We start from the raw sequence: 25225 nt of genomic DNA on the forward strand, positions 1-25225 counted from the left end.
CAGGGCTACTTTGTAAGAAGCATAGGGGGAAGCTTTACCTTGGTCCTACATTTCAGCTCCGTATGTGAGTCTTGCACAAAACATTTCTTTTATGAATAAAAAATTTCATTTAAGATGAATGAGAAGCTGAAGAAGAAATCTGATTTCTCCAGTAGAAAGAAAGGTCACAATATAATGAACAGTACACAAATGTGCAGAACGATGTAGTGTATAAACTAAAACTCAGCGCATGGCAAGAGATTTGCAACAGACACGAAGTCTAAGGTCTTTTATTACGTTGTATAGATTAAATATATCTTCAGTAGAGTCTCTTTTTTAAAACACACAAAAGGAAAAAATACATTCTTCATGTACATATGAAATACTGACCACATAGCAGGGACCATGTACAGTGCAAAGTATGAACACAGCTACAGACATCACCACCTTGGATGATTATCAGGCTTTTTCTACAGTAAAGTGGAACAAGTCAATGTTTCTGCTTCCAAGAGAAATCCATCCCCTTCCCTTCCATGGCATTTTGTGGGATTGTGCAGGAAAGGTTGGGGTTTTTTAACTTTTTAAAGGTATTATAAAATCCTTGCATTGCATGAAAAATTATCAAACTCTACCAGCTTGACGTCTTTCACACATTCATAATCGTAGTACAATTTTTATTGTGATTGCAGCCCAACTCCAAAAATCCAGGGAAAAACAGAAATATATATAACCTGGTAAAGAGAAAGGAATGAATCAGACTGATTGTTGCAATGTCCAGGAAACATGTACCCACATGTACACACATACACAAAAGATGGAAGATAGCGAGGTGTGGTTGAGCATCTCCTATTTATTACAAGTTTGGAGTGAGGGCACGGGGTTGCATGTTTCACTTCGGCAGCAAATCTCTAGTGTCTCTCAGTATGGGATGTCATTCTGGTAGTACTGGATCATGTCATATGTCCTACTCCTACAGAAGAAAAGCAAAGCCAGAGGTAAGTAAAAGTTTAAAAAAACACTGCACCCATTGTCACAGAAACAAACATCAAGATCCCACAGAAACAAAACATGGGTGAAGGAAATTAGCTGCTAATCAAAACTAGCCCTACATGCTTTGAAGGCATTGTGAAGGCCCAGTTACTGTTATGAACAGCACAAAACATCCTGCTCTTGTTTAAACTAGGTAAAAAAAAAAGTATTTCCATGCTTCTCAGTGTGGCAACAGCAGCTTGGATCCTGTGTTTGGATAAGCCAGAAGCACCTCACATGGCATTGCCAGTTTGTTTTAGGAGAAGGAAATGCGTAATGAACAAAGCAAGATCATCAGGGCTGCATGGAGACAGGATCATGTGGAAATAAAAGTAATCTTAATTAAGGAGAACGCTAATAATGAAAATAAAAGCACAGGGGAAATAACAGCATTAATAGCAGCATCTCTGATGAGTGACTGAACAAACAAATCTAAGCCTTGTTACAGGTAACTCAATTATCCATGGGCAGAGCTTATTCAGGTCACAGACTAACCATGCCACAGGTAGAGAAGCTCACGCTTGTCAGAACCAAGCTGGCTCTGGGCATTCACCAGCAGCGTGACTGCCTTCGTAACCCCCAATATTAATCTAAGATTCTGAGCAGATGCACCAGTAGGCACTACAAAATCCAATTCAGTTCTAGCAGGGCTGTATCTGAGCCAGTAAGCCTTACTGGTCTCAAGCTGACCCCATATGGAACTACACAAGAGTTTGTATTATTCTCCAATATATCCCACAAAGTCTGTATTGTCTGGGATAATAATAAAACATGCACTTAAGATGTTAAGTATTAAATTTATTATATTAAAAGTATTAAATGTATTAAAATTACATTTTACATGTCATTTCCTTTCAAAAGTTTTGCACAAGATACCAAACTATTTGTATACTTGCAGGGAAAAAACCTAGTTGATTGGCTAGCTGGTGATTAAGTTGATTTTTAAATTGCTACGAATTGATTATTCCATTCAGCATACTGAATAGTAGATGGCAAATAAAATGGCCCAGCTACAAAGACATTCAAAAACCACACTGCCAATGTTCTCTACTTGAGGCATTTTCCCTAGCCAATATTATACAATAAGTAACATATGGTCTAGCAAAATGATTAATATGTTAATGTAGTATCAAGTCATGACGAAAAAATTAGCAGAAAGATTAGAACTTATTTCTAGAGAAGAGTCAAAAACACTTTTGCAGAATAGCAAATAGCACAGAATAGCAGCTTTGAATTTTAGGAGGATATTCAGGCAACTTAATGCCTACAAGCAATTATAAAAAAGATTTTGAAACGTCACTGTAGTCCTGTTTCAGCTTCATTCTTACTCAGACCAATGGACCATGCATATTGTTTTTAAGAAACCTTCTCCTTACAAAATAAAAGGGAACAAGCTTCAAGATGACTCTCTCTTCATTCTGACCAGAAGGCATACTATTCCTGTTGCCATTCAATACCATTCTTTACTATTTATCCCTTTATTCGTAGAGGTGACCCTACCCTACATAAAGGGGATATCACAACTAGACACATAACCCTAATAGTACAGTTGGCTGTGCCCTAACATAGGAGCCAAAATGCTTAACTTTTGGGCCAAAGATTCACTCTGACAGAAAATCTTCTATTCTTTAGACCAGCCAGCCTTGCTATTTGACCAGCCTGGGCTTAAGCCTTCCTTCCCAGCGTAAAAGGGAGGAGATGCAGCACGTTCAGAAGCAGATAATGCAGGATAGCAGCTTTAAATATCAACAACTCAAAAATGTTTGGTATCTGACTGATAAAACTCTACTTCTTAGCTCTGCTCAAAGCTTGATGACCTTCCTTTAGCCATAGGGAGAAGACATGCATAGATGCCAAACCTGTTGCTGAGGAAACAATTCTGGATGATCTTGATGATGAAAGTTGCAGCCTCCCGTTCAGTCATGTTGGGGCTGAACCTGTGTCTATATGCAGAAAATCACAAAAAGCAAGAGTAAAATTAGTGAGGTTTCCTTTGAGCATGATACAAACATGTCTTTGCACAAGCTCAGCCAGGTGTTGATGTCACTTGCTACAAACACCTACTTCTTGTGAGACTACCTCTTACAAATTATGTAGTATTTTAATAAGCACTTGCCGTTAGTCTTACAGTGGAGACAGAGGCTGTGAACTTTTCATCAGTCTAGTGGTAACTCCAGGAACAGCAGATCCCTCTTTCTAGGCAGCTGCTGCTTTTAAAATACCTTTGTACCCAGTGGTGCCCTTGAGCTCCAGCCCATCACACTTCATGAATCTGTGCTTATCTTTAGGAAATTGTAGGAAGTTACATGCAGGAAATGCTGTGCTAACTCCGCTCGCTCTGGAGCTAATTCTGGAGGCATAAGCCTGAAGGGCTGTTTAAAAGTGTCACATTAGAATGTGTATTTGCCTAAGCTGTTGGGTGTTACAACATAGTCCCATTCAGTACTGTTATCTGTAGAACAAATTTTAAGATGCTGTTCTTCAGAGTCCAACACCATTTCAGAGGGCATCAGACTCTGCAACACGTTACCTCTCCTCTTCCTTTACAGTCTTACTTTGCTAGTCCTACGAACTTAAAGATAATCCATGTACACGCACAGTCATTGAACAGCTTGAACTTAATTCTATGAAAAGGCCTCTGGAATTCCTACTTTCTGAGATATTTTATAAACAAAAATTACCATTTTTACAACGTTAAGACATTTAAGATATTTGAGTAGCGTGACACCTACGCTCACTGCACAAGTTGTGACAGTATACATTCTGTGAAGAATATATTAACATTTTCAGGTTAATACATATGCTGACTTACTTCAACAGCTTGATTGTCTGCCCTCGGAAACAGGGCAGCCCTGTATCCAACATTAATGTAACCAGTGAGACGACAGCATCCATATAAGGCCTAGAGAAAAAGAGGACAAAAAGGTTACAGCACTCAAACTTCTGCAGCCTTAGTAGGTAAAGCAGGCAAGCTGAGGAGTTCAACGAGCTGGCTCACACCTTTTTCTGTAATTAAATCAACACATGTAATCCTCTTACATTCGCTGGTGAAGCTACACCATTGCTTGCAATCTGTCACTTTAATTAAATTTCACTCCTTTATGTTGGACTACCAGATACTCAGAATGCTGCAAGATGAACATTCTCAAGGAGGATTATAGAAAGCAATGCTTTAGTAAACAACATTTCTTTGGCATCAGAAAGGTGAATCAGTGCATCAAAACAGTACAAAAGGCTGAAACCAGCAATACCACAGTAACAGATTATCTTCTAATTACTCTATGTAATTCTTTGCTACATCAGCCCAGCTTCCCTTCTCCCTCTCCTCCCACTCAGAACATTTACTACCTACCAAACTATTACCCTACTACTTCAGTGACATTTTTGCCTTGACACAAAACTTTCTCCAGCCTGCTCCCCCTCAAGGAACCAAATTGATCTTGACTCCAAGACAGCCCCTTCTGGGGCTACTAGCTGAAGAAACTTTGATTCTGTAAGATAACATCAATAGTACTTTATACTCGTGATAAAACAAGCTTTTATCTGGACTCTATTGTACTGTCCTCCTCCTACCCACATGCAACATCCTCTTCATACAGATTTATTAGCGCTCCTGCATGTTAAAGGAAACCCTGTTTGCTTGGTATGGAGCAAGGTAAAGTTGAAAATCTTTACTGTGACTGGCTGGCAATCACAGCTGAAGAGCTGAGCTACCAAAACCCCTGCATATTTCACATCAGAAAATCGTAGCACCTTTTCACATCTCCTACCTAATTAACTCTAGCTGAAATGGTGATCAATGTGATTGTCCTATTTGGGAAAACAAGAAAGATTTTGATTCTGTGGTTTCTTACTGCAAAGTTTTAACAGTATACTAAATCCTGTGAGGAAATGTGTGTAACATCACATTTATAAATTGAATATAATATATAAAATTTTCAAATATAACATAAGAACAGAAAAAACCCCCACAAAGTTAGGCTGTAAAATTGCAGGATTATTAAGTTGTCTCAAAGTTTGCAAGATGTACCAGGACAGTCTGACAGGCTCAGACCCCCTACAGACAAATGTTTATTATTATTTATCTTCTCATCTGGTTTTAGGCATGCAAGCATTTCCAATTTGAGCAGTTAAGAACACCTTACCTGACTGCCAGATAGCCTCTGACACACATCTCCATAAACCACTTGAATGGAGTTGCCTCCATTTTTCCTCCCATTATCATCACCATCTCATCAGTCAGCTTAATGTCAGGCTCCCAGCCCAGATTTCCACCAGGTGAGCTTTCAAACATGAATCCAAAATCTGTGCACAAAAGATAAGCTGTCTCATAAACTCTGTTGGTTAATTGTGCGCTCTCAAAGCTGACAGGAAAAAGGAGAGGTGGATTTCACATATTAGTACCTACTGTTTCTACCAACATTTCAACCCCAACTGGAAAAAAGCTTTGGTGAAGTCTAAGAATGCCAACAAAAGAATCATCACCATGATATTAGACTAGACGTAAGAATGATGGCATCAAATAAACTCTTCGCTGAAACATCCGTGCAGTTCCAGAAAAGCAAAGCTAAAGCAGAGGTTACAGCCTCACACAATTATATAAATTTACTTGTCAAATTTAATTCATACCCATACAGTGATGGAAGGAACCCAAAGATACATTTATGTATTTATACATATATATACACACACACATATATGTATCTATGAATGCCTAAGTACGTATACATGCATAATCCATACATATGCGTGTATATACTTTCCTGAAGCTGGTAAAACTTTGCAACGCTAAATTTACACAGAAGCAGCCAACGCAAATATACATACAATACTGAACAGGCATGAAAAAATCCCATGTATATTTACAGACTGTGAAATCAGTATATAGATCGATCTCAAAAGGGAAATGGCATACTGTCTTCTATGAGCAATACTTTACAGCAGAAGGAAAAGGTAACTACTGAAATTCGAATGTGGATATGACTGACCAATATGAATGATGTGTCCCTTTTTGTCCAGCATGATGTTGCCATTATGCCTGTCTTTAATCTGGAGCAGAAACAGGAGAAGACTATACGCAGCCATACTGCGGATGAAATTATAGCGAGCCTGTACAAGCAAGAAGTTAAAACAAATCAGAAGAACACAGAGAATTTAATAACTCTCCATCCCAGGAGCAGATACAGCTGAACAAAAATTTTTTTTTTCCTTTCGTGATTAGTTCGAAGCAATGTTCAATGATATTCTCCATACATCTACAGCTGCAATAACTTCTTTAGCTAACTCACTCATAGCTAAAAATGGATTATCAGCATCAGAAACCAGATACAGCATTATGGTAGTCGTTATCCAATTATTTGTCATTATTTCTTATAGCTAGAATGTTTCTCAGTTGAGATTTTGCTGTGCTTGCCAACTGATATTTTACCTTCTGGAATGCAAGGGTAGACTCATCTCCATATTGCCTTGTAAAGTAATCATACATCCCGAAGTCTGTCTGCCTGCCCAGCTGGTCACGGGATGTGCAGTCAGGAATGCATTCAATAACACCGCACTGAAGGGGAAGAAGAGAAACAGGTCTGTAAAGCACGCTCCCAACATATATTTTGTTCATGGCTCTTGGCAGTCATACAGGTCCCCTGGGAAATGTGGGGAAACTTACAGATCACTGAATACAGAATTTCTAGTTTATTCATAAAAGAAGTATATCCAGTTTTTTAGGATTTCCACGCAACATAAGACAAGCTCTGTGACTTTCCACTGACTTGCACAATGTAGTCCCCAAAATCAAACAACAAACATGAATAACCACAGGCAGCAAAATTTCAGAGCCAAAAGCTTTAGAAAAGCAGGAAGCAGGAGAGGAAAGACTCTCTTTGTCACTGGTACTTCAAATATTTGGCATAAGTGATGTGGGCAGTATTTCCTTACAGTATGAAATTTTTATGTGTGCTGGAAGAGAAAGTCTTTTTTAATTAGGAACTATTTTCTACAGCAGTACAGTTAATTGCCCACTTACCCCAGGAGCTGTGGCCACCACTCTGTATGGAAACACAAAGAGATCCAGGCCTACCAGCTGAAATATGTTCTTGAAGAGATCGATGATTTGTAAAGCTAACATGTCCTGTTATACAAGAAAAAAATTGCACAAGCATTACAGGGGTTACGGATCATAAGTTAGATTACAAAAATGCTCTGAAGAACTCTGAAGTTAACGTTAAGTTACCCCAGCAGGTCTGCAGATGTGTGCTTGTGCATGCACTGTGGCTCTGGGGGAAATCAAAAAGGGAAAAGATAAATGCTGTTTAAGTGGGTAGCAAGCAACACCGAAGATTTAACTGCTGACCTATGAAGAACAAACTTTTCCATCACTCTTTGAGAAAAGGGCTTCTAATAACTCCAGGGATAATAGCTAGCATTCCCTCTTAATCAAACGCAATCAAACTTCAATGTACAAGATACCACCTTGGAAACTACTGCTACGTTACCAATAGTTCAATCGACAAATAAACTCTGAAAAAAGAATTCCAAGTCATGGTAAACTGTCTTGAAAGAATGGCCTTTGTTTCCAAACCAGAATTTCTCTAGTGGTACAACACAGTTCTCTCCCTCAGTCCATAACTACTGGAGATTCTCAAAATTCCAAAGAAAATTATTTCTATACTAAAATTATTTTCTTCTTACATATTGTCACCTATAAATCTGCCTTCTATAACTGCAAAGCCTGATAGCTTTGTACCTGTCTGCAGTCATCGCCCACTTTAAAGATAGCTGCCTGCCAACAGATTTTCTTACTGTCCACCCCTTCTTCTGCACTTTCATCTATGGAATCAGAACGACAACGCAGACCTGCAAGAAGAGTACAAAGCAAAAACCAGACACAGATTTAATTAGTAACTTTCTATCATGACAAGCCCGCTGCACTTAAAACCACAATGTTTCACTGCAGGTGCACTACAGATATTTCTGCCTTGCAAGGTGAACGCCGTAAGATAGTTCCCTTTGTCTGCTGGAACTGGAACATATCAAAATAGTGTTCATGATTTACCTGATAAATGCCTGAATTGCATTAAGCTAGTCAGCTAGGGCATCCCACAAAATTTATTATGAGAAAAAAAACTGCCAAAACTTGGAGTTTGCTACAGTTTAAAAACCAGGGAAAGGCAATCAATTTATATGTTAGTCTAAAGTAACTGTTAACATTTCTTCAAGATACCTAATGTGGCTTGCTCCCTGGGACTTTAAAAAAAAAAAAAAAAGGGCAAAAGATGGATTTAAGTTTTCAGAATTTTCATTTCTGAGTCGAACCACTGCAGATAAAGTTCAACATGGAAATAATTTTACTGCAGCAGTACAGGTCACTAACAGCAGGTGATTTTAAAGGAATTGCTGACTCTTAATTAGTAGAGTCAGTGATTAAGATGCAGTTACTAACCTTCTTTTTCAAGCTCGCTAACTCCACATCGTTTCACTTTAAATTTGGCCAGGTAGGGCGCTTTTGCTGCACTAAATTGTAATAAAAACAAAGATGATGATGAGTGCAAGTTAGCCAAACAAGAATTTCTAGAAAAATACCTAAATATCGTGAATTAACTTAATTGGAGAATATAAAAAGACCATGGTACCTCTGCATAGGAGTTCCTGATTTGTAATCAATGTCCAGAACAATAGCTTCAGGATTGCTAGGCAAGTAACAGCCTGCAAAATAGAGCAGACAGCTGAGAACAAATCCATTGGCTAGTACGACAATGCAAGTTGGAGAATAACTGATGTTGGTGTCTGTAACTTCAGTACATAGTTTTGAATTCAATAAAATGTTAGAGGTAAACTGGAGATTACAGTCTGTGAGCCACGAAGGATGCAGTATTCTTTGCGTTAGTGAGTGACTGCCAGAAACTAACAGAATACAGTTTTGAACTAATACTGCAGAATCTGTACCGCAGAAATATACAGACAGGACTTCTCTTACAATAGTCCCTAATAAGATGTGACGGTATGTCGCAGCGCACTAGGGAGGGCTCTTAGCAACCAACACATGGTAGCAGAATTGAGACCTGTTAGACAGAGATCAGGAAAAGCTTTCATCAAACTCCATTTTAAAGAGAAGATTCAGATTGGGAAAACATATGTTCAAGACTTGTAAGGACCTTCAGACAATGATGTTTCAAGGGAATGCCTGATGGAAGAAAAAGGAGAATGAAAGGAACTGGACACGCTTCATTCTTGAGGTAACATAACTTCACAAAAGCACCTCATCTTTTTAAAAAAGGTGGTGGTCCAAAGAAAAAGAGCTTATTTGTCTTCCCTCTTCAGACATACGTTTCTACTTTTATCCATGATGTGTGTTATCTAACTTGCTCTTGGGCAAGTTTTGATGCACCATATAGAAATTATTGTGTGGATAAAAATATTTGAATTGTTTCAAGAGAGAAACAATCCAACTGTAACAGAAGAACAGCCACCAGCACCAAAACTGAGAGCTGCCACTTGCAGAGATTTCAAGATTTGCTTGCAGAAAACACAGTACTCACTTTGAATGCAAAAAGCCCACTATTTTATACGATTAAATCACTTCTTACCAGGCTGCACTTTCACCTCAGATAGAGCACTCAAACAAGCTTTTTTTCTTTCATCTCCTTTAGGGAATGGCCTAGAAAGATGAATGATATTTTATTTATCTGCATACTATGTATTATTCTATGTACTAGCCTCAAATTTGTTTCAAATTTATACAAACTTCACTAAAAATGGTTCTTCCTGTAACGACAAAGATCTCTTACTGCGCCGCTTCTAGAGGTTACTTACAGGCTCAATACCTAACCAGAATGTTTTCTATCTTAATGAAGGTTATAGTTTTCGCTTTGTAGATTTAAAATTGATTTGACATACAGGTTGTTGACAAACCCAAACAGCATAAGACATGTGAATGAAATATATGAAGGCTCTTCCTTATTTGAGCACAATTATACCTTTGTAAGCACCGCTATAGTTATACCAGTATAATTTTCCCTTGTGGAATTTATTCTAGAATTGCTAACTGGAAAAGGACAAGCCAGCAAAATGCCTATGCAATTACACGCCTAATTTGTTCACATACTTAGCACAACTGCAGGTGTCAACTCGATAATTGGTAACATGGTTAACGATTAGTACGTACAATTACCCAATTTGCACAGGCACTTGTGTTCACCATCTATTGAAGTCAGTCACACAATTACATGCTCACCTGGTATAGCAGCATGCAACTGAAAGGTATTACTTATGCTCTAGTTTTAAGCAGTACAGCGGATTACTGAAGCAGCAACATAACACTTAAGATAATGAAATCATCACAGATGATACATTTATTCACTTATGCCATCTACAAAGCAAACAGCATCTCCTCTATGTTGTCTTTACACTGCAGATGCACAAGAACCAGATTCATGTTAAGGCTTGGGTGCAAAATGCAATGCTTGCAAAGCACAATTATTATCAGATGCTTAATTATGACTTCATACTAACAAACAGTGGATTGATTTCATTCTAAATATCACGATATTCAGATCCTAACCCCTGCTTTTAACTCATCCTACTGGGTGAAAACATCTTAACGTGCACATAGAAGGCACCTAATATTTGATTGTTTCTGTGAGGTAAGTGTCCTTTAGCCTGATGCCCTTATACTGGTGGTTTGCAAAGCTGCATTTTAAAGGAGGTATGTTCCAGGAAATACATTTTATATGACTTTCAAATACCTTCGTACACCAGAGAATGTTTTAAAATTATGCAATGAAACCACACTTACAGACTTAGAGCTTGTGTGCTGAGCTGCTGCCATCCACTGGCAAGCTTTACAAAAGTTAAATTACATATCTTACTGCAGTCTTTACAGACAACAGTGAGAATCTTTCTATTGAGCAGGACTTCCAGTTTTAAGAGATCAACAATCCAGTGTTTATGACACCAAGTCTTTCTCCATAATCACAATTTAGGAATGAAGGAAAAAGACTTACGTATGCAAAAAGAACAATCGTCTTTGTATTACACTGCACAATGAAATCTCTTTGAGAAGAGGAAAAGACAATTTCATGGCATTTTAGCAGAAGGTAAACCATTTACCTATGCTTGAGTTTTTTTGGTTTTGTGCGGTGTTTTGTTTGTTTTTAAACTCCACACAAAATGTTTGTAACAAGTTATAATACGCAAAAGAATGACAGTCAATCTGGTAAACCTGAACAGAGAAGTGCTGTTTTTCTTGCCTGAATCAAGCTCTGCTTACTGTTCAGGAAAACATCGGCAGCATATCCAAAAAGCCAAATTAATGATGCAGGTGACAACTAGACTGATGGGATTTCAACTAGGACAAGAGCACCAAATGCTTTACCAATTCCATTCCTGTATCAGTGCACTTTTCTATGGAACTTCATTCCCCTATTACCAACCACAATTCGATAAAATCAGATTAAAAACTAAAGTTCAAGTTTATAATCATCTGCTTCCAAAGTAAGAAGTTATAGCTGTTTCAGACGGACTGCTAGCTCAAAGCACAAGGACGGAGATCAGGGCAGATATGAACTATCCCTAAAAGTCAAACTAAAATGTGCCTTTGCATCCTACTACAACTCTGAAGTTACATTTAAGAAAAAAATCCTTTTCTTATCATATAAGTAATAAATTCTTTTTTCCTGAAAACACTATCCCAATACCCCTAAAAGCAACTTAGCCTCTTAATCAGGACATCGGTAATTAACAGAACAGCGAGCCCCGAAAGAGCACAATTTCTGATGTACAATACTTACTTGATAATGGCTGACACATTGGTGATTTTATTAAAGAAATCAAATTCCCGTTGGTAGAACTCCTTGGCTGGGCCAGATAATGAGCTAGTTATCTCCTCTACTAGCTGCTCCAGAAGTTCCCCAATGTCAGCTGCGCGTGAAAAAGGAAGCATTGTGTCAGAAGCTTATTTCAGAAAGCTAAATGCTATGGGTGATGGAAATAGCCACCTTCGCATAGCATTCAAAAAAAAGGTACTGATGAAAACATTGCCACATCTCTTTTGATGCATTCAGTCAGGTAGAACACTTCTACAGAATGGGCCCTACCTCTACAAATGAAAGAGAAGTTCCTAGCTAAAAGGATTCCTCCTGCCAAGAGAGAAGCAGGAAGGAGATTCAGTCTGAACTGAGACAAGGAAATGAGTCAAGCTAGATTATATTTTAAAGCACTCACCATCTTTTTGGTGGCCTTCTTCATCCAGGTAGATATTAGTTTTCATGTTCCAGATGAATTGGTGAGCCAAGAGCTGGGATTTGGCAGCTGCCCACAGGATGTATTCTCTAACGTAACCCATCTGCAACCATATCCAGTCCAGTAAGGATCAAAGATCATTACAACTCTAGCAGACTTGATATTACTGCTTCTAACAGCTATTCTTCAAACTCAAAAATATTTAATGGATGGGAAGACGACCTCTGCACTCTCATTGACGTTGCTAAAAAGACCTTTGAAGAATGACAGTGTATTTTAACAAGTAGTGAATTGACCTAAACTGTTTTCAGCTTTATTACTGACCTATTCCGTTATTCTAACCAATCTTCTTCCCACCTCTGTGCCATTTTCTATCTGTTCTATTTGGATTTCAAATCTCTTTGAGCTTAGGGCATCTCCTAGTATGTGTACAAGGCACAGTGCAATAGAGATATTGGTCTTGTTTGGCATCACTAAATGCTCCTGTAATACCATAAATCTAGACAGTGTCATATGGACTGCACATTTTGGTGGCAAGAACTGCACGTGCTGGCACAGTTCCACAGAAATTCTAGAAAATAAGAACAAACTTACAAAAGAAGTTGAAGTGTACAAGGGAATCCTACTCATTCCAGAAGTTGCATTCCCTTTCTTCTACTTGCAGCTACTTCCGTAGTCTGTAGATGTTTCTATGTTTGATTGATATTAACAGACAAGATGTCTGATGTTCATACTCTGCACTGCAGAGGATACTTATCTATGCAAAGTTCTCAAAGAATAACTATATACAGTCACCTACACTACTGGCTGGGGATGTCTTCACCTGAAAATAACGCACTGACCAGAGTTCACAAACCGTGTGGGCAGATAACAATGATCTCACATTAACGAACTCTGAACTTGGTCATCAAGCTTTACTTCTGGCTTCTGCAAGATGAAGCTAAGATCTGATTTCACATACATGACGGAGCACAAGACACCCCCTAGATGTCTTATCCAGTTAACTCCACAGCAAAATGATTAAGGATAGCGATTTAATTTCATTACTGCTTGTCTGATGCAGACCTTCTAAAGCTTTATTGAGACAGAGTCATCTGGGGTTTCCCATAACGAAATCTGTTTCCTGACAGATGAGCTACATAGCCTCTGGTTTCTCAAGTTTACCTGTTCGTAAAAGAGGTGTATCCAAAGCAAGCCAGCCTCTAGAGACAATAATTTTTCTTCTATGTATTAGATATAGGACAATAATAAGCAGCATAAGTTTAAGCTTAAATATTGTCTGATTTGCAGTTTTAAGTCTAAAAGCTGCTTTAAACATCTGTTTTGTTCACGTGCAGCTGTTTCATAACCTCACCTTGTCATAACGAAGTGCCTGCACAATCTGTGGAATGTAGAATAAAATGGCATCCTGAAAGAGAAAAGATCGCAGGGGTTTTATTGTTATTGTTTTAGTAGTCGGAAGGGAAGACAGGTCACATGCACAGAGAAAAGCTCCCTTCAGTTAGGTGACGAACAAAGTACCACTGCGTCTTTATTTTAAACTATATATATGCCACCTCTTCAAATCAAAGTATTTTTCTGTCCAGTTACTCCCTTCAAAAATATCATTAATAATCATGTATTTTACAGTCCTAATACAAGTCTGACAAGTGTTAAAAATCCAGCCTTCTGCTGCTTTAGAAGAAATGCCTTTCCACTGAGAGAAGATTCTAAAAGAACAATTTGAGAAGAGCAGTCTGAAGAATTCAGCATAGCGTAATTTACAACAAAAAAGTTGCAAGTACATGAGCCAGTATTATGTGGGACAATCAACTTTAACTTTTCATCCCCATCTATTCACATTCTGCAATGTGGTGTGCCCATTTAGCATACATCTCTCCATGGTATTAAAATGAAGCCTGTGGCCACAACGACTAAGACTATAACTTTACTTGGAGTGTTAAGGCTCTCTTGGAACACATCTTACCGGAGGAAAAGATCGCAGGACTTTAACCCCATACTGAGCTGTTAGAGGATGAGGTGGATACATGCTTGAAAAATAGGAAAGGCCAGTTGGTGGATCTGTTGGTGCCCAGCACAGAACATGGCTGAGCTCAGGTGCATCAGCATCAATTGTATGCCAGGTAACCAGGTACTGAAAAAGCAGGTCAGACACGTTAGGAGTTTATAGCACCCAATAATGTCTGGGTAATACACATCAGACAGTAATGCTACAATCTAGCTTCCTATAGCAGGGGAAGTGAAACATGGTACATACTATTTTACAAAACCACAGCTGTTGTATCTGAAGCACTTTTTTTCCATGGAAACATAACTATTGGAATCGCCTCACCTCCCAGATCGCCAGAGGAAGTTAGTGAAGTCAAGTTACTAAAAGCACAATACAGGAGTTCTAGCACTGGGAGAAAGAAGAAAGGATGAGCCCTTTTGTAAGAGTCAAAGAAGGTTCAGTTTTCCTGTCATCTATTTTACAGGTGACGTACAGAATGCAGCTCTGACAAGACTGTCCTTCACATGACTAGAGTGCTTCACTGCAGATCAGTATGATGAGTCTCCTCCATTTCAAGAGGCTTGGCCTCTGGACACACAGAATGTGTTAAGCTTGAAAAAATTTCAGCAGCAGCACTCACCGTGACTCGGTCCAGTGGTCTGAAATGGTGGCTGTACTGCAAGTGATGAGTTTTGTGACATTTTGTGTATGGTGAGAATATATGCAGGAGCAAGATGTACGATCAGCTAACTAGCCGCCTAACTCTTATTACTGTAATTCTTGCCTCAGCACCCTATTTCCACAGCTGTTCTGTCATTCTCTCCTACAGAGCTATGGCTAGCACTAGAACATACACTGTGTTAAAGACTGTATTTTCCGATATATCTGAATGAAACAGGCATACCAGGGTCCTGTAACAGTATAAATATTCACAAGTACCTTGATTGCTTCAGGAACATCACTAACAGCTCCTGGGTCCAACCGAACCAGACGGGTCACTTCCGTTCCAATAGCTTCAGTGTTCTTAAATCTAAGTATAATCAGGAATACAATAACATTATTAGAAAATTTTGACAGCCTCTTCTATTTATGTGAAGATGAGGACAGCAAAAGGCAGAAAAGTATATGCTTAATAAACAAATAGTCCAACTATGAAATAATGCATGCTGAGGGACCAATATGCTGTCAAAAGAGGATTCAGGAACAACTGGTCCTCATTCAATGCTTTTGTATAAACCACTAGTATTTTAGCCCACTATTGGATTCTTGGCTGAAATATACCGTCTGGGATTCTACAGAAACCAGTGTGCAGAACTCTACTTGGCAAAAACTATCACTGTTGTAAGGGGGAAAGAATTTCCCTTCCCTTCCAGAGCCAACTATGCTAATTCTCCTATAATACTTACTAAAGTGCAAGCCAATATATAGCTAGAACACTTCATTCAAAGCTACTTTTACCACTGTTTAAATGCTACGCCTGCTAATGGGTTAAATGCTATTAAAAACCAAACATGATTTCTTCTGAACAAAACACTGTCTAAGTGTTAGCGAATGGAAGCTGGACCCCACTAGAGCCTGAGCCAAATGAGTATATTAAGTAATCCAGTTCTTTTCATCGCAAAGGTCTCAACCAGCTGTGAAAGTATGCAAGGGGGCTCTAAACAGGAACAAGTGCCATCAGTACTTACAGTGTTAAGTACTCACTCAACTTCTAAGGCAGCAGGAATTATATCAGTTCTTTCTTCTGAAATATCTCACCTGGTAGGCAGCTGTACAGCAAGATGAGGAGAAATGCTCCAAGCCAGGTTTACATTATCCTTCCATTGCTTCTCACTAAGACTGATATACTTAGACCTCCAGTTTGCTACACTGCTCTCTCCAGTTTGATCCAACTCTAGCTCAGGGGAAGACAGTGGATTGTACCATGTGATTAAGCGTTCAATCTCAGTGGCCTGAGGGAAACAAAAAAAAAAAAATAGTGTGTTTTCTGGAACAGGAAAAAACACTCCCAATTTCATACTTTAGTTTATTTATCCTGCAACAACAACAGGGTCTTAGAAATCCATGCAGTTTCCCCATTCTTCTGATGACCCACCAGCAACGAGAGCAGTAATGTTCTTCGCTTCATGTAGTACTTGTGTAGCTGCGTACCTCTGTTAGTCTTCTTAGACATTCCTTGAGAAAAGGATAAAAAAGTTTTCAGTGGCTTTTGTTCAGTATGTTAAATACTGCTTTCAAACTGTCCACACCGGGCAACATTAACACATAAGAACTGAAAAACCGTAGGACATTTGTAAATTTAGATCAGAGTGACTTCAGAAAGTCAGCGCTGCAGCTACTTATCGTAGAGTTGTTCTCTGAATATATGGAGTACAACAGGCTACAGGGATATCAATTTAGCCAGTATTGCATTCACTTTAGAAACACGACAGCCTGCTAAAAAGAAATAGCACACAGTTTACAACTGTACAAAAACACAGCCCACAATCTAATGTCACTCTGTTGCCCACAAAAAGCACCAGGGGCATGTTTGCACAAACAAAGCAATTTCCTTACAGGATTTCAATACCTCTTGACCTCCAGCCTTACTGCTTCTGCACTACAGAATTGAACATTCTATCAAACAAAACAGGTAATTTCAAAACTTTGCTGCTTGCTACCAGTGAGACTTTTTCTGCCCCCCTCCAAAGTTTAGCACCGGTAATTAAATATCCTGCCAGAAGAACAAGAGTCCAATATTAAAGGTAAATACTGACTTTAAGCAACATCTGCATATAAAATATGCTGTAAAGTTGGCTGCAATGAGCTGGTTTCAATCAAAAAGATACCTGATTTTTTAGATATGGTTGACATGCCACTGGACAAAGGGTAAGTATTTATCCATCCTTGTGTAGCCTGTTGCCGAGATCCAACATTGATATCCAGGTTGCTCCTGGTGTCTTGATTATCTAACAACAGAGCACAGATCTGATGTAGAATACAATCAAAGAAACAACAGGCTTTTGAAACGGCACATAAAGGAACTCACCAGGCGGCACGAGTTGGCTGGCTGTCAGATACTTCTTATCTGAGAACATCGCTGTCCAAAACTTGATCAATATGCTGATATCCTCACGAAGCCTCTTTTCCCCTTGTGTAGGGAACTTTGAGGGACAACTTGAAGAAATCACACAAATAATGTGAAGTTGAATGTATTAGGAAAAACCAAAACCCACACAAATCTAATCAAGTCATATTTCTTATTCTGACCGGAATCTACAAGGATGAGACTACATATCACTACAGTTTATCTTCGTTGCTTTATTCTGTCTGACTGAAGAGTACAAACTTCCTATTATAACTGAAAATTAAGCAGCAGTCTGTCAGCATCTTGGATTAATTTGAAATTTAATATTATGACTGACTGACCTCCTCACATTCAGACATTCCTATCAATTATATTGTTTTCTGTTGTGCCTATGTCAAACGTTAAAATCATCAGATTCAGTGTGGATGTATTTTCAAAACAGTGAAACTATTATTTCAGCCACACAATCTATAACAGCAATTCTTTAAATCTTATACATCTAGGTACAGTTTTGAGCATTGAATAAACTCCAAAATAAGGAAAGAAAGAAAAGAACAGAAACATTACTGAAGGTACTACTTTCTAAACCACACATAAAAACTGGAACTTATATCTAAGCCTCTTTGAGATGGTTTATGAACTACACAAAAGCACAAGGAAAAGAAAAGTTTCTGTTAAAATGGGTGAAAAAGGAAAGGAAGAAGTTAAATCACTAGAAGAGAAAGACAACTGCTGCTTTGAAGTATCATGGAAGGTTCAGGAAATCACACACACACACTTTCAGTGAGCAGCTGCAAATAAAGAAAGTACCTGAAATAATCAAAGGCAGTTGAATAAATCTTTTCTCTCAAAACGTTTCGAACAGTTGCATTTGGAACCACATCAGCATGCAGCAAAGACAACCCGAGAGTCAGCAACCTAGTAAGAAAAAGTTAGAGAATGAAAATTTTGGCATTCCCAAAATGGTGACCATGCAACACCATACAAACCACAGCTACAGGTGTAACTCCATTCAACTCATTGAAAAGTGTCTGTTTCAGAGTTCTTGGCAAATTGTTTTCATTATCATCAGCCTGTTCCTAAAGCTGTGACTCCTGAACCACAGAGATTTGAAGCCTTCAAGTCACAAAAAGCGAAAACAATTGATGGAGCAAAATTATCCCCAACTGATACATTGACTGGATCCATGATGCGGGCAATTTACTACATGAAATTATCCCATTAAGTTTTCTGAAGCACCAAAAATGACTTTCAAGCTAAAGTTAGCTAATTCGACTTTGAAAACAGAGCTTAGACTCTTCATCATTCCAGGCTTTTAAGGAATTTTCACCACTTGAAGCCAAGGACAAGTTACACATTTAGTGTTTAGGTTTTTTCTTCCACCCCTCTATTTCTTATTTCTTCCACCAAGGAAAAAACCAAAACTACTCACTTAAATCGGGGTCCAATTGCTGCCACATGCCTATTCAAACTGCCTTTTGCCCCTCCAATGTTCAATGAGAGAGACCGCTGGAGCAGGCTGGAGAAGATCTCTATTTGGTCAGAACTGCAGTACTTGGCTATTTCAAATCTCTGCACCAAAAACTGAGAAAGAGAGAAAGACATGCCGTGCTTCCTTTGACCTTTTTACACCTCAAAAAACCCCCAGTATTTTCTGTTTCAAATCCCCTTCTCCCCCTCAACTATGATGCTCATCTAAAAAGAGTGTGTCTCCTGGCTTTGAGGCAGAGGGACTACCATCATGATTCTGCTCCCTTCCTGAATCATGAGAACAAATAGGGCAGAGTAGCTTAATCACAACATCACTGCAACACTGCCACACATGGGACGTTCCGAAGAAATACGCACCTCTATCCAGATGTAATGTGGAGTCACCTCTGGTGGACAAGGCCTCGGCTGGCTCTCTTCTGAGGCTGCTAACGGATCTGCTTCTTTCTGCTCAGCAGAAAACAGGCCAACTTTCTGCTCCACTGTCATCTGCCAGGCTCCTGCCATTTCCCGCATGAACTGCAAAAAGGAAGACAACAGTGCTTCCTGTTTCAAGAGCATCTTCTTATATGGAAAGCACGATCTTTCTCCATAGGCCACACAAGAATCTAGTACATCAATTAAAATTCACTGCAATGTTAATGGAGAGGCAGAGACAGGTCTACACACTCCACCTGAAATAAAATGTTGCTTTCACATCCTAAATTATGACAGGAAGAAAGACTCCCCCCCACAGAAGTTCAGCTAGTAACAGAAAGACTAAGGGCAACAGCAGACAAACACTGTATTTTGCTGAGGAGACTGAACTGTTAGATCAGCTGGTGCCATCCATCCTCCCGCTCTACTAAAGGTTACTGCCTCCAAGACCAGAACAGCAGAGACAAGCGTATGCCAGGTTCTCACGTACTGCAGGACACAGTCTGGCTCATGAGCACTCACAACTGATGAAGCACACAACATAAAGATGGCACATAATTCCCTTTTGCTGAACCTGCTCTAGGGAGCAGCATCCTCTGGTAGAAAGGAGGCCCAGCAACCAAGGGTGCTTATCTGATCTCCTCAACAAGATACAAAGAAATTTCCCAGAAGCCTAAAGAGAAAAAATGAAACTGATGCTTAAGAAGTTAAACACTGAAACGTGCATGTAAACTGACCTAAGTAAATTTAGACTGATGATTATCTCCAGCAAGTGAAACACTTAGTGCTCACTAACTGGAGCAATTACCAAAGGCAGTGTGGACTGTCACTACACCATGCTCAGTTGCTTTTACATCCCCACTTCACAAAATACAGCTGGTGTAGCCTGTTACAGGATTAGGACACTTGCAAGCCTACTTTTTATGCAAGGGTGCAGTGTCAGATACCAGAGGCTCTGACTGGTGAGCAGGGACATTGATTTCTATTTGTTTTAAAACACCATTCTATAAATTGTGGTAGTTCAGAAGCTGATTCATGAGCAGCTCAGGCATCTCAGCAGCAAAGTAAATTGTACAGCTGAGATCCTAGCAGATTTCCTTTGCTATATCATTGCTGCTGCTGAGAAAGATCCATTTCCCACAGTCCACTTTGGGAGGGTGCTCAGACTTCCAACAATACACAGAGATTTCCTGGCAGGCTAAAGTGATTAACAATGCATTTAACATCCTTACTTGACACAGATTCACAACAGCTGTGAATCTCTCAAAATTTTCTTCTTCCCCCCTTGCAGGGGCTGAGAAAGAGTTGTTAAATAGCTTCCTACCGGCACTTCTATTCCATTCTTGGCAGCAAGCAGCCACTCCCAGCAAGCAATTGCTGTTTCCATGCCATGTTCATTGAACATTCGCAGGGGTCCCCAACACAGATGATGAAGGAGCTGGGGATCACAGTCTGAAAACAAACATTCACTCAGATTTCTACAACAGAATAAACAAATGCTTTTCAAATCAGCATGAAATTGGTGTGCACAGCATGTAATAATCAATTCCTAATAAATAGTTTCTAGTTTAAGAATGCTTCTCCCCAGTATAAGCCTAATTGAAAAAACTCAAAACACAGGTTTGCTTCAAGTTGATGCGTACTAGGTTTGTATACGGATAGTTTTTGTAGTTTATTACCCTTGGCATTCACAGCCAGAAAACAGAACTCCATTTGGTTTTCATTACCTTTGCTGCTTATGAGCAGTGCAGTCAACTTAAACATGGCCTGCGTATAGAATTCAGTGTGGCCTGATTCAAGAGCATCATTCAGCTCTTTGACCATCAGTTTATTCAGGTCAGATGTTCGTCCTGTAGCATTTGAGAACTGAATCATTCCAGAAACCTGTAAAATACAATGGTTTTTTCAACAGAGAACAGTATTTTTAGGAATCTAGTTTGGTACTGTTCATGTGCCGATTAAGGAACTCCACAGAGACATCTTTTTTTACTACTTTGCTAAATCTTTAGCTTTATCTGCAATCTAAGAACTCTCTGCAAGACCAACAGTAAAATGATCTGCTTAGTAACTACGAAAACTATACCCTTTATCTTGATGGAATTTAACTTTAGAGTCTGTGCTTAAAATAACATCGAACCATACAATAGTTTAGGTTGGAAAAGCCTTTTCAGCCATGGCTGAAAAGCCATGCCAGAGCTTGTGGACGCTCCACACTCACGAGAAATCCTGTACTTACCTCTCCTGCATAGCGGTTGCGCAAGTTAAGAGAAGCCATGAAGTTGGAGTAGTCCTTCTTCACACAAGTCGGTCTTTCAGTTAGCTGGGTTGCCTACGACCAGACCACATATAGATGTTTATACTGTTCGTATCCAACCACTTGTCTTTTTTTCTATTTATACCTTCACATATGTTTTAAGTTTAGTTTTCTTTATGGTAATAAACAGAATAGTATCAGGACTATTAGGTATAACAGTACCCGGACTGATAAAAATGAAATAAGGAACATGTGCATTAATTCCATGTATACAGTTTGAAATATATATGTATTTGTATATACTTTTTGAAAGACCAAAAAAGCATAAAAAGGGTAGAATCTCTGGGACCGCTGCTCCCTTTTCATGAACAGGTAAGGAAGAAGACAGAAGAGTAGGTGTGATCTTGGTTCTGCCCTCTCCATGCAACAGTTTGCTGAACTGACAGTAATGCAGAGAGAGTATTTTGTTCCTGTCTTTAAAAAGTAGACTAGTAATCCATGTTTCCCTTTGCAGAAGCACTCAGGAATTTGTGACTCAGAGGTTTCTCCTCAAAAACAAACAAAAGAAGAATTCTTTATACTGTAAAATGAATTTTTTATATTGAGGATTTAATACTAAAATTTGAGGCACCAAAAATTCAACTCTCCTGCAATGCTTTGCTTCAGTACTGCTAATGGCTAGCTTGGCTCAGCAGTGGATAAACTTTTGAGAACTATCCTTATTACATGTCTTGGATATAAAATTTGCATACTATCATCTTTGCATTAGCAATGTCCAGTCCATGGGAACAAAGCAAGAGGAAAAACAAACTGCTAGCAATCTGAAAGCTTTCTGAAAGAGCTTTTGTCACTTGGTTGACATGCAAGAGGGCCCCAATCACAAAACAAATACTGTTAACTTATTAAGAAAATGAGAAAGTTGTTTCTCTTATTTCCTTTCCAGCTATAAAGTTTCTAGTTTCTTCCAGCATAGTCTTTATTCTATCAAGTTTTTTCACCTTGCCCCTTTAGGGAACTACATGACTGCACTCCTGAGTCCTGGGAATTCTTTATCCTATTTACATTTAGTGCCTAGCGCTGTCTAGAAGGATGACTGTAACAGAGAACCAAAAGGAAATCCTGCTAAGGCTGGGCATGGAGGCAGTTTCAGAGCTGCTGCTAGAAAACAAGCTGGCTGATGATACAACAGATTCTACTGGATGTTTCTCCAGGAGATCAGAAATTACAACCACAAATGAGAAAAAATGAACTGTAAAAAACTGCATATAACTGCACGAAATATTCAATGCAAAAGCATGTTTTGAGTGAACCTACGTAAAACTCAGAGCAAATGGTTGTCACCCGACACTCACCTACGTTACTATTCCAGAAAGCAGCTCATTTCAGCCTTACACAAAGATACTACTTTCAAATCATTAAAAATCACCTACAGAAAACTCTTAAACAGCATTAGATACAGTTTTATTTTCTTGCTTGTTACCATCTTACTTTACAGAACAACATGATTGGAAGATACCTTATTTCTTTCCATCTCAAATCCAAGGTATCCGAGTAATGTTCAAGCGCTATGACAAAGGTGATTTAGAAAATCTATATTATGTGGCTATACTGAATGTTATAAAATTAACATGATAGTTATACAGCTGCACAAACAAACAAGAATTTTGTCCAATACTCACGCCCAGAGTGGTGTTCTGTCTGTTGTAGCCTGCAAAGTGCAAAACGCTTTCTGTAGCCATAGCCAGTCCTGTGTGCTGGGACAAACCCGATACCCAGTTCTGATGTTTGTTTAGGTACTCCTGACAAAAAAAAAAAGAAAACCAAAACAAAACAAAAACCACAAGCAAACAAGAACAAGCGTTTGTTGGAAAACTACTGTGTTTTTCAAAACAAGGCAGCTCATAAGCAAGTGTTGCGTTCATTGCAAACTACCAGAAAACTTAATTACACACATACCTGACACAACAAATAGACTGCCTCTACTCAGTGCCTACTTTTAGGTACTGCTCCCCTGGCAATAAGAAACTCTGAATGTCCTCCTAAATACGTAAAGAGTAAGACTCATTCCATTTTGTAAAAGGATAAAGTGATCTAGATAGATACTTGAAGGCTGAGGTGGTCTTTAAAAAGAATCACCTTTCACAAAAAGAACCTTACGAAAGGAAATGCTTTGGACTCCTTGGAAGAAGGGAACATAGTTATCCTTTTACATAAGGATTGAATCCCTTGAGGTTTTTTTTTTAGGGAAGGAAATATAAACTTCAGGTAGATTTGCTGTGTTCAAGATATTGAGCCTCCCCAGAAATTCTGTTATCAGCACTAAGTTAGGCACCTCTAGACAGAACAACCTGGACTACACAGTTTCTTCAACTACTCGGCAAAGGATTAAGAGAGACCTGCATTTTACTCTGGTGAGACTTTTTGTTTACATAAAAGGTACTTTGTTTATTTTGTTAGTACACCATAAATAGTCTTTTGTAGTCTTTGCTTGTGGTCTTGTGACAGCTTTCTACTGAACCCTGCCACATGTAAGCGTTTACTACACCCATGCTCCAATTAAAGTCTGTAGTTTACAGTGTTCTCATGTATTAGCAGTGTTTCTCCCTATTTAAAAAAAAATAAACAACAAAGACAGAAAGAAACATTTCCACAAGAGGGAAACAAGAAACAAGTTTTACATCCTAATCATAAGTTTCAGTCCAGCTGATATTTTCAGCTAATGCACCAGCATTAAGACAAACTTTGCTAGGTAGAGCATTCTATTATACCAAATTCTGACTTCTGAAGTAAATCCAGGATGATCAACTGATTACAAACCTGTTATTTTCAAGATACACAGGTTTGATTTGATGTGATTTTTGATGTAGTCCAAAAATTCTAATTATCCTCTGCCAATGCTATAAAGGAAATCTTAGAGCAACAGAAAAATTTAAAATGATGCTTGGATAGCCTGAAAAAATCAAAAACATCACATAATTTAACTCTCATTTTGAAGATTCGCAAAGATCAAATTCTTTCACAGAAGCAGGCTCATTACCTGTAGATGAGATTTGGTAACTGAGGGAGCCCATTTCATTGCTTCTTGCAGAATCATCCCACAGCGTGCAGCAAAATCCTTGACTATACTCTAGAAATAGAAAACATCAGTACAATCAGTAAAATACAAGACATTTAACAAGAGGCACTGGTTTTAGTGGTGTAATAAGTAACACAGGGAATAAGACAGGTTGCAGCAACATGGTAAGGTTAAAATTTTCTCTAACAATTAAATGTACCCTTGGTAAGCGACGAACTGTCACACTTCAAGTCAAGTAAAATAGTAAGATTCAGAAAAACATAAATAGCAAGTGTCATATTGTATTTGAAAAACCTTACCCAGGGGAGTATTTTTTAAAAAAAGGACCATTCAGAGTAGCTCACTAATTTATCTCCAAGACATAAAAAAATCAGGTATTATTTTGTTGTTTGATAAATCAAGGAGGACCACCTACCTCTCTGGCTTCATGTGTGTCAGGGACAGTTATTCTATATGGAGCATCAGGAATGTCATAATATGGTTGGTCCTTGTGAATGTCCTAAATGAAACCAATTATCAATTCTCAGTAAGATAAAATTCATCATCGCTTAACTTGAATGCTACAGGTAGCACTCTCCTCAAACAAGAAATCTGATATACCAAACCTTTTTGCCAGTATTTGCTCTCGAAGTCAATCTGAATAGCTCTAAGAAACAGTTTGTATTCCAGTTTGGTTCTCAGTGTAAATAATTT

At 38.7% G+C, this 25225-nt stretch overlaps 1 protein-coding gene across 2 annotated transcripts in view; it reads right to left on the reverse strand.

The window, feature by feature from the left end:
• Positions 1–253: 253 nt before the first annotated feature.
• The window catches only part of PI4KA (phosphatidylinositol 4-kinase alpha), a 65098-nt gene continuing 40126 nt past the window's right edge, over positions 254–25225 (reverse strand). For both annotated transcript variants that reach the window (XM_076353308.1, XM_076353310.1), the window contains exons 27-55: positions 24948–25031; positions 24494–24583; positions 23136–23255; positions 21439–21531; positions 20930–21086; positions 20527–20654; positions 19146–19304; positions 18730–18881; positions 18108–18215; positions 17259–17386; positions 17059–17178; positions 16326–16405; positions 15989–16182; positions 15170–15260; positions 14207–14374; positions 13595–13648; positions 12223–12343; positions 11790–11919; positions 9588–9658; positions 8634–8706; positions 8444–8514; positions 7748–7857; positions 7028–7132; positions 6437–6562; positions 5997–6117; positions 5154–5313; positions 3821–3910; positions 2868–2951; positions 254–949 (exon numbers count right to left, since the gene is read on the reverse strand). In XM_076353308.1, coding sequence (XP_076209423.1) covers positions 898–949; positions 2868–2951; positions 3821–3910; positions 5154–5313; positions 5997–6117; positions 6437–6562; positions 7028–7132; positions 7748–7857; positions 8444–8514; positions 8634–8706; positions 9588–9658; positions 11790–11919; positions 12223–12343; positions 13595–13648; positions 14207–14374; positions 15170–15260; positions 15989–16182; positions 16326–16405; positions 17059–17178; positions 17259–17386; positions 18108–18215; positions 18730–18881; positions 19146–19304; positions 20527–20654; positions 20930–21086; positions 21439–21531; positions 23136–23255; positions 24494–24583; positions 24948–25031 — 3240 coding nt within the window. In that variant the 3' untranslated portion in view covers positions 254–897. The remainder of the gene's footprint in view (positions 950–2867; positions 2952–3820; positions 3911–5153; positions 5314–5996; positions 6118–6436; positions 6563–7027; positions 7133–7747; positions 7858–8443; positions 8515–8633; positions 8707–9587; positions 9659–11789; positions 11920–12222; positions 12344–13594; positions 13649–14206; positions 14375–15169; positions 15261–15988; positions 16183–16325; positions 16406–17058; positions 17179–17258; positions 17387–18107; positions 18216–18729; positions 18882–19145; positions 19305–20526; positions 20655–20929; positions 21087–21438; positions 21532–23135; positions 23256–24493; positions 24584–24947; positions 25032–25225) is intronic.

Source organism: Aptenodytes patagonicus, chromosome 15 (genome assembly GCF_965638725.1).
Source record: "Aptenodytes patagonicus chromosome 15, bAptPat1.pri.cur, whole genome shotgun sequence".
Classification (NCBI taxonomy): domain Eukaryota; kingdom Metazoa; phylum Chordata; class Aves; order Sphenisciformes; family Spheniscidae; genus Aptenodytes; species Aptenodytes patagonicus.